Here is a 9,707-nt window from a genome sequence, read left to right as displayed (position 1 = left end):
GTCCTTAAGGGGTTAAGATGCAGATTATTATAAGAAAAGCAACTGGGAAAATAATGGTACATGTTTTCTAGAATTAGTTACCTTCTATTTCAAGAATTCTGTTGTGGTATTCTCTTATCCTTGAGGCAGGGATTTCTGCATATTGATTATTCTGGCACATATAGTGAGGAAAGAATTTAATATTGTAACAGATGCAGAAGACATCTTGACAAAAATGTATGTCAACTTCTGGAAAAAGAGGACCAAGTAGAAAAAACAAACAAAGATGGCTTAAAGGGACACTCCTAGTGCCATAACCACATATATGAATTGCAATGGCTATTAAATAGACTTTGGAATGTCTCTTACTAACCAGAGTTGGCAGATACACCAAGTTCTCCTGGACATGTTTACTCCTGCTTTTGGGAAACTGACTGTCCTCCTGCAGTGTTTTTAAAGAGTTTGACTATTAATAAACAAGGCTCACAAAGTAACAACCACCTTGATTACCGAACACATTTACTTTCTGCACCATAACAATGCCAAAACATGCAGATGTGACACATTATGAAGTAGAGGCATAGGCAACCTTTGGCACTCCAGGTGTTTTGGACTACACCTCCCATGATGCTTTGCCAGCATTATGGGGGAGGTAGTCCACAACATTTTACAGAAAATTGTTATTCAACTGCCTAACAAACCAGGACCGGTAGCAAATTTAAACACGTTTATCTTTTTGCTGCCAGTCAGCAAAAAAAAAAAAAAAGTACGTTAGGACTGTTGTAAGAGCGTGGAATAAAGGAGTGGAAGCAAAGTAAATGAACGCTACCTTGGTGAAGTGCAAAAAGCAAAACAGAGAGGGGAGAGGTGGAGTATATTTTTGCCCGTTTAGTATTCTAGTTAGAAGGCGGGCAGTGTCATGTGACCAGCACAATATTCATTAAACTAATGTTCATATAAATTTCTTCACAGATGTCTCATTTCCGAATGATTGATACATATTGGCCATATAACAAAGCTAGGAAACACAAAATGTGAATTAGGGCCATTTTGAGAAAAAAAGATTTCAAATTTAGACCAACACCATGAAAATGACATAATTCCTTTATTTTGTTAAGCCATTCCTCTTAAATAAGATCCTAAACATTCACCAGACTATCACTGTATAAAAATGTACAGTGGCTTTATTAATGTGTACATTCCAGAAGGTTTACGGCTGCAAAGATATGAGGCACACTCAGTATTGCACTTCGTTAAAAGTTCAGGCTCAAACATAACCCAGATGTTTAAATGAAACTCCTGTTGTAATGTAATAAATCTTATACGGGACAAACATTGATATCTTTATGTAGTATGTACAGCATTTGATACAACTTTTATACCTTCTTACAGTTATAATCCTTCCAAATAGGTCTTTCAACAGAAACAAAGTGGGCAATCCACAGCAAGGAAGGCGTTAATTTAACAGTCTAGAAGATTAACAAGTACACTTCTCTCACTTTCCACATGAAGCTGGGTTATATTGTACAGGACATAGTCAATATATGTTGCTTTAACTTTTTCAGTTCTCATAAGTGAGGAGTTGTCCTACGAATGCTGTGTATTCAAGCAGAATCTGTACATACTGGGTGAATGGTCGATCAATGGTGCTATACGTAATGACCACATGCAAGCACCTCACAGATTGACGTCCTGATTTAAGAACAATTAATGTTTGGTTTGGGTAGCATGAGTTCTGAATACACAGTTGTATCTGGTGCCTTCTTCCTTGTTTAACCTTGTTCTCAGACTCTCAAGTGGTCCCATCCTGACCTGAGGCTGTGGTCCAGAACCTGCCTGGCACTATGGCGCGACAGACTGCACAAGCCTGTCTCACAATTGAAATAAAAATAAAGAAAACTCGAACACAATGGTTCATTTAAAAAGTATGAGCATTTCTACACACTCCACAGCCCAAGGCAAACTCTTCTCCGGTGGGAGGATGGACCACGTGAAGAGGACATTCTGTTCCTTCAATCTGTTTGCCTTTTGGACCTTTAAATAAATAAAATAAAAATTAAACCATTGAAGCATAACAAGGTGCAACAATAATTACATTTATCTGATTCATAAATCTATAGTTACAAACTTGCTCAGGCTGGATGAAGCTGCTTAATATCACTTACAAAATGTTCAGGGGCCTCCTACAAGAACATTGTATATACATTGTTGCACATATTAATGTTTAATATTGTGTACATCAGTGGTAGTCAACCTTTTTCTACCTACCGCCCACTAATGCATCTTTTTGGTTGAAAAAAATTCCTTACCGCCCACCAGTTTTCGTGCAAGTGCAGAATATTTTTTAGAAAGGAGGGTGTTTTTAAAAAATAAAATAAAAAAAAATGTACGTACATTTATCTTTATTTCTACTTTATACATGTTTATAATGTTTTTAACTTAATAAAGTTTAATGAGAAAACAATAAATTAAATTGAAATTACCTTTACTAGCGATTAATTAGATCCTTGAGGTTGATGCTGCAAGACTAAATATTTGATATCTGGTTTGATTTTTCGTAAGGAACAAACGAAGGTCTCCTCTTTTGGTGATATTCAGACGACTTCTCTGTTTGCGCAGAATATGATTTCTCATCTGTGCGTCAGCTCCCCTCCTCTCCCTCCTCAATTCCCTCCCCACTTTTTTTTTTTTTTTCTCATTTTTTAACATTCCTTATAGCAATGCCCAGTAGGAAGGCTGAGCTAGGTATCCCACTTACTATAGCCCACTATAAACAGACAGGCACACACACATACATACAGGCACACACACACAAGACACACATACATACAGACACACAGACAGGCACACATATATACAGACAGACACACACACACATACAGACACAAACATACATACAAAGACACATACATACACACACAAGACATACATACAAAGACACATACACAAACACACACACACCTTTTATTTAAGTCACCCTCCTGTTTCCTACCTTTAAGGTGCAGGAGGGTGACTTTCCCTGGGGTCCAGTGGTGGCTCAGGTGGATGGGAGTCAGAGTTCCCACTCTGACTACCTCCTCCTCCTCCTTCCTCCCGCGCGGGCTCTCTGTATGCTGGGAGGAGTGACCGGGGAATCACTTCCTCCCAGCAGAGATGATGTTATCACAGGGGGCCCGGTCGCGCTGTTAAAGCGCCCAGCGCTGACCGGGCCCCCTCACAATTCACATCCATCGGGTGGCCCTGACAGCATGGGCCACCCGATGGACCCCTCCATATGCGGCCCCGGCAGTTTGCCGCACTGGCCAGGGCCGCAAGTGGTGATGGCGGTACCCGGTCACAGGGGTACCGCCGGCTCGCACCCGCCCGCCCGCTCACCCAATCTCTCAAAATTAAAAAATCCCTACCGCCCACTTGGAATCCTGAAACGCCCACTAGTGGGCGGTAGGGACCAGGTTGACGACCCATGGTGTACATGTATAATATTTAAAAAAATCAAATAAAATAGTTTGAGGTATAACAAATTTCATGGTGCTCTAAGGCTAAATACATTAAATAATTATTGAAAAAATAAACAAAAGTGAAAACCATTTACATGAGGAATTCCTGAAACACTTGTTTTTTTTACACTTTGCTTTCCCAAAGTTTTTAAATACTGAATGAGAGATTATAGGGACACTTTAGTCACCTGAACAACTTTAGCTTAATGAAGCAGTTTTGGTGTATAGAACATGCCCCTGCAGCCTCACTGCTCAATCCTCTGCCATTTAGGAGTTAAATCCCTTTGTTTATGAACGCTAGTCACACCTCCCTGCATGTGACTTGCACAGCCTTCCATAAACACTTCCTGTAAAGAGAGCCCTATTTAGGCTTTTATTGCAAGTTCTGTTTAATTAAGATTTTCTTATCCCCTGCTATGTTAATAGCTTGCTAGACCCTGCAAGAGCCTCCTGTATGTGATTAAAGTTCAATTTAGAGATTGAGATACAATTATTTAAGGTAAATTACATCTGTTTGAAAGTGAAACCAGTTTTTTTTTTCATGCAGGCTCTGTCAATCATAGCCAGGGGAGGTGTGGCTAGGGCTGCATAAACAGAAACAAAGTGATTTAACTCCTAAATGACAGTGAATTGAGCAGTGAAATTGCAGGGGAATGATCTATACACTAAAACTGCTTTATTTAGCTAAAGTAATTTAGGTGACTATAGTGTTCCTTTAAGTGTTTGAATATGTGAAAACAAAACGTAAACCTTATATCTAGGTTAATTTAAATAAGCGATTAGGTGATTACTCCTGAAAAAAACCTTTGAAGCTACGTACTGTTACCAATTTAAGGCTTATTTGAAACTGCTCATTTCGGTTTTTGGAACATTTACTAAATTTTGGGAAATTTATCAAGCACTGAAATGGGATTATCGAATTAGACAGCAAAAAGCATATGATAAACGTGTTTTTATGACAAAAACATTAAAACTCCACCAAACAGTGGGGGGCATGCCTACAAAGAGGATGCATGGCCCCTAAAATCATATGCCAGAGAGCTTTATTGTAATGTTTGAGAGATGTAGAGAAGTATTGCTTGACCAGTACAAGTCTACTCAGATTGTATAACATTCTCTAGGAAGACTAAGCTATTGTCCCAGTTAATTAAGTTGCAAATATTTTCTTACATCTAACAGTTTCTAGAGGACCGAGGGTGTTGGGAGTGGAAAATATCAGTCCACATCCTGCAAGGTGGTGGAATATTTCCTCACTGCCCGCTGACAATTGTTAATTTTCTTTCCTAACCAATGAATGCTGGCATACATTGAAAAGGAGTTTCTACAGAAGGGGACGATTGCTTAATGTACTGGGAGCCATAAATTGCAACTATGTGACTTTCAGGTAATGCTAAAATCAAGTTGTTTGCAACCATTTTTGATATATTTGCATTTAAACTTTTACGCACCTCTGAATAAATTGGAATTCTTTTTGGACCAGCTGACCAGTTTAACAGGTTTCACTGGTCAAAATTCAGATATTAAAAGTAGTTGAAATGTGAAAAAATGTAATGGCGAAGCAAATTGATAATATTCACGTAGATTTTTCAAATAATATTAAATCGACCCCGCTTATATGAGGTCTTAAGAAAGAGGGAAATTACAGAAGAACAACTGAAGGTCTTTACTTTTACTAACCTGCAGGACAGTGTGGAAGTTCCTCTTTAGATATGCTAGTCATTCTCTGAAAATCATCATGACACGCATTACAAAAATGTGTTGTTCCAAAGCAGAAAAAGACTGCCACTGAGCAGCAGTAGCGACATTTGTATTCTAGAAAATCCGTACCATGTTTTGGGCACATCTGTCACAAAAAAAAATATATGGAAAATTAGCCATTTAAATAAACAAGAAATTTTAAACATAACTAAATTCTATATTTTTTTTTACCCAAGTATATGAAAGATCTGTAATAGACTAAAAGATCACACAAACGGATCTGGAAAACTCACAGTTTGCTCAGTGACGCAACATTGATGAAAATACAAACACTTATTACTTCATAAAGAAAAGAAACAGGTTTGGCAGTGCTGTAATATGGTTACAAACCAGCTGACAGCAAATATTACATAAAACAATCACATGTGAGATGTTGGATCTGAATAGGTCTTTCATAAGATAAATCAGTGCAAAGCAGAGTGTGACTCAGGAGATGGAATATGTGCTTGAGCTAGAAACAGACTGATCCCTCTGACACTGTCCAAGACGCAGATGATTGGGTACTCCCCCAATGATTTTACCCCTGACATCCCTATCTTTACTTCAACTCCAGGCATAAGGGCTGATATGTTCAGGTATGACCCAGTGGGGTTTATGCTGTTGTTCCTGGGGGGATAATATTTTAGGGAAGAGTATCACAAAATCTCTATGTTGAGCAGTATCTTTCCCAGAACTCTGTCATTTACTGCTAAGAAAGCGGCGTGGTACCCCACCAGTGACCCTGAATTAAAAAAATTCTGGGCACTCAAAATGTTAACGGGGATGATAAAGAAGCTTATTATTCGCTTGTATAAGAGAAAAAAAATCTTATCTACTAAAACCTATTTTTTTCACAACCTATAAAAAGACGCAGATATGAAACATTACTGTGGTTTATGTATTTTCATGTTAACAGCGAGTGTCTACAAAGAAGTTACCTGCAGTATAATATATTGCAAAATTAGAAATATAAAAAAAGTTACCCCTAATTTCCCACTGGATCAGAACCTTTATAGACTAGAACAAATAGTATGCCCTTGTTCATAATTTTTACTGATGACCTGCTTATATTTAAAAATAGATGCAGCCTTTGTGGGGTAATTTGCAAACATGGTCTGCAGAAATGTTATAAACCGTTCGAAAAACACTTATTCCTACTACACTTGGTAAAACTAGCAAAACAAAATATGTTTTTTTTTTTTTAAATGGCTTCACAATAAGAATCAAAATATGCCATTTGAGATAAATAATAAAAAAAAAAAAAAAAAAAAGACTTTATCAAACTGCTAGAGTGCACAAAAAATGGGAATGGACCTAGCACTAAAATTCAAAGTTTGAGATGAAAAAATGGCTCTCATATTTATGCCTTAAATAATCACATATACTTAGTAAAGGAAAAAGTATAAAATAATAGGGTTGTATTTTGTGTGTGTGTAAGGAGCATTTGCTATATTGAAAGGAGGGCTTGCAGCTCTGGATACAGAGAGTCCGTCTCTGCATTCATTCTTCAGACGCTTGCATTATCACGGCTTCCTGTGCCCCTGCATTGTGAGCTCTCTGGCTGTAGTTGTAGCATAATTTGCAAACAAAATTAATTTGCAATAAATAAATGTAATTTGCAATTATGCCAATCGTTTATACACAATTGTGGGGTATGGTTGCATAGCCCAGCAGTCGAGTATACATAAGTACTGGTGTGAAGGGGTTCTCGAAAACAAAACAAAAAATGAAAATTTAGTTTGAGCAAAAAAATAAGCTTTTAAAAAAATAATTTACCAAATAATAAAGTGTGTATGATGTATACCTTCAGCTGGTGGCTATGACAGATTAAAGGGTACCAGTGGCAGGGAGAGTGTGACAGGACAAAGGAGGCAAAGGGGACAGGGTGGGGGGTTGTAAGAGAATGAGGGAGGGCGAGTATGACAGTTTGATGAGGAAGTGTGACAGGACGAGTGGTGGTAAGTGTGTCAGGGCAATAGTGGCATGGTAGGAGGGACAAGTGTGACAGGATTGGAGAGATTTAAGTGACAGGGTAAGTGTGGCATAGTTGGGGTGGGGTGAGTATCACAGTTTTGGGGTGAAGCGTGAATGTGGCATGGTTGGAAGAGAGAGTGTGACAGGATTAAATACCTTAATTCCGGTGGTCCGGTGGTGATGTCTGGTCTGCAGCTCCACGCAGTGTGCAGAGCTGCAGACCAAGTGTCTCGCGAGACCCGGTCAGAGCATTGCCATGGTAACCCACGGCAACGTTCTGATTGGCCAGATCACGCAAGACACATGGTCTGCAGCTCTGCACACTGCGCGGAGCTGCAGACCAGCGCCTCCAGGCGCTCTCCGACCAGGCAGCTTGGAGGGGCCTGTCACCCGGCGGCATACCGGGCCCCCTCCTGGTGTCAGGTCCTCTGTCACTGATCGAGGACCTGAAACAGTCTGCCATAAGATGGTTTAGGGGGCTGCAAGGCCACAGCCAGCGCGAGGCCTTAGGAGGCCGCCTAAACCGCCCAATTAGAGAGCCGCCTCTGCATGGGGTATTGATATTACGTGACATATTAATGCACAATATACACCATATAAGATACTCTGGAGAATCAACTTTCACAAATGGTAGGCCTTTGTGGAGTAATTTGAATAGTCAAACTGCTATAATGCCCAAAATAAGACCTCAAATCCATCTATAAAAATTCAAATTTATTTTCTGTGATGGTTCTTAAAGGGACTCTCCAGTGCCATGAAAACAAACCGTTTTCCTGGCACTGCAGGTCCCCTCTTCCTCCCACCTCCCATCCCAGGTTTCTGAGGGGGTTAAAACCCCTTCAGTGTTTACCTATATCAAGCGCCGATGTCCCTCGGCGCTGGATAAGGCTCAGTCCAGCATCTCTTAAAACACTGAAAGTGTTTTAAGAACCCAGAAGCTCCTCTAGTGGCTGTCACAGACAGCCACTAGAGGAGGACTTAACCCTATTAGGCAATTAGTGCAATTTATGAAAAACTGCACTAATGACAATTGCAGGGTTAAGGGTAGTGGGAGTTGGCACTCCAATGGGCAGTAGTGGTCTGGGTGCCTGGAGTGTTCCTTTAAGCTGACAAGACAAACACAAAATTCTAAAATCTCTCCACATTGAATTTTACACCTTGTATTCTGTGACCTGTAACTATCAAATTAAACTGAAATCCTAGACATATTCTCTAAATCAGGAGAAAAAAATATTTATTTTGGATTACTTTTGCACAATTTATGCAAACACATTAGTATTGCCAAACCTGTGGAAAAGATTGTATTTATATTTTTATAATAAACGAAAATGTATATATGTATAGGTCACAGCAAACTAAAGCCCTTTTGTCCTTAAAAAAACAAAAAAACCGGGGGGCGGAGCCTAGCAGCCGGGCTGAACGGACGCATGCTGGTGGAGCTCCTCACGAAAAAACCAGAAATAAGCCTAAATAGAAACATTACACCCTACAACTGCCTACTTTTCAGCCCCTGTACAGAGGACTTACCGCAGAGAAAGTGCGTCCGCAAAGCCGCGGCAACCCACAGCGACGACGGACCGGGGATTGACCTGAGGCCTACAGGCGGCCTACTCAGACGGCACGGGGGAGGCGGCCGATCCCTCTGCTGGCTGATGCCAAATTACTTGGAGGTCTCCCCGACACACTCTCACCCCCCCCCCCTGCCGGAGAGGGATATCCCGGCTCAAGCCTCGGCACGGCACCGTAAACAAATCACCGACTCCTTTGTTCTGGTGTGCCACATCATGGCGGACGCCACGTGCCAGCCAGAACGAAGACCCTCACTGCCACCGCTTTCGGAGCGGCTGGACCGACTGCTAGCTGCTTTCTGGGCGAAGCTCTCCGTTCCAGCAGAGACACAAGCAGCATCACCCTCTCAGGTCACCAAGCTACAACCCGCAGCTCCTGAAAGGGGCCATATTAATGCCTGGAAAGCTGGAAGGAGAAGGCGGGAAACCAGACGCAAGCATCAACGGGTCGGCAGCAGACCACCAGCGGTGAGTCATTTAACTAAAAGGCGACATACCCCAGGTCTGCCCGCTTACACCCCCCCTTCCCCCGAGGTGATCACTATCCCTCCCAAGCAAAGAAACCTCTGCTCAATAAGGATGGGGCGTGAGAGGGGATCACCTTGCCATACTGCCCAGACAGAGTGTCCCAGCCACCGCCAGCTTTACAACCCTTGCCTGGGACAACAGGCCCACGAAAGGCTTACTATAAGTCAGGGGACCTTAACCATCATACCCCCAGACTCCAACCCGGTTGGGAACTGGAAGAACATCAAAAGCGGGGACCACTGCCTCACCACCTCTAACACAGACCCGGATGAGGGCTGGAGATGGGGACATTCCACACGCTCAGAACACAGCAGGGCTGCCCCAGATAAATCCCGCAACCAACCCCGAGCAGAGCTCAGACAGGGAATCGGGTGAAGACCCTCATAAGCAAAGGACAGCCGGATTAATGGATGCCGACCGCAAG

At 41.5% G+C, this 9,707-nt stretch overlaps 1 protein-coding gene across 3 annotated transcripts in view; it reads right to left on the bottom strand.

Moving 5' to 3' along the window:
- Positions 1 to 1,062: 1,062 nt before the first annotated feature.
- MYCBP2 (MYC binding protein 2) overlaps positions 1,063 to 9,707 on the bottom strand; it is a 240,277-nt gene continuing 231,632 nt past the window's right edge. For all 3 annotated transcript variants that reach the window (XM_063425851.1, XM_063425848.1, XM_063425854.1), the window contains 2 exons: positions 5,154 to 5,319; positions 1,063 to 2,013 (listed from right to left, as the gene is read on the bottom strand). In XM_063425851.1, the coding sequence (XP_063281921.1) occupies positions 1,898 to 2,013; positions 5,154 to 5,319 (282 nt within the window). In that variant the 3' untranslated portion in view covers positions 1,063 to 1,897. The remainder of the gene's footprint in view (positions 2,014 to 5,153; positions 5,320 to 9,707) is intronic.

The sequence above is a fragment of the Pelobates fuscus genome, chromosome 1, assembly GCF_036172605.1.
Source record: "Pelobates fuscus isolate aPelFus1 chromosome 1, aPelFus1.pri, whole genome shotgun sequence".
NCBI classification, from domain to species: domain Eukaryota; kingdom Metazoa; phylum Chordata; class Amphibia; order Anura; family Pelobatidae; genus Pelobates; species Pelobates fuscus.
This window is presented reverse-complemented; position numbering and strand designations above follow the sequence as displayed.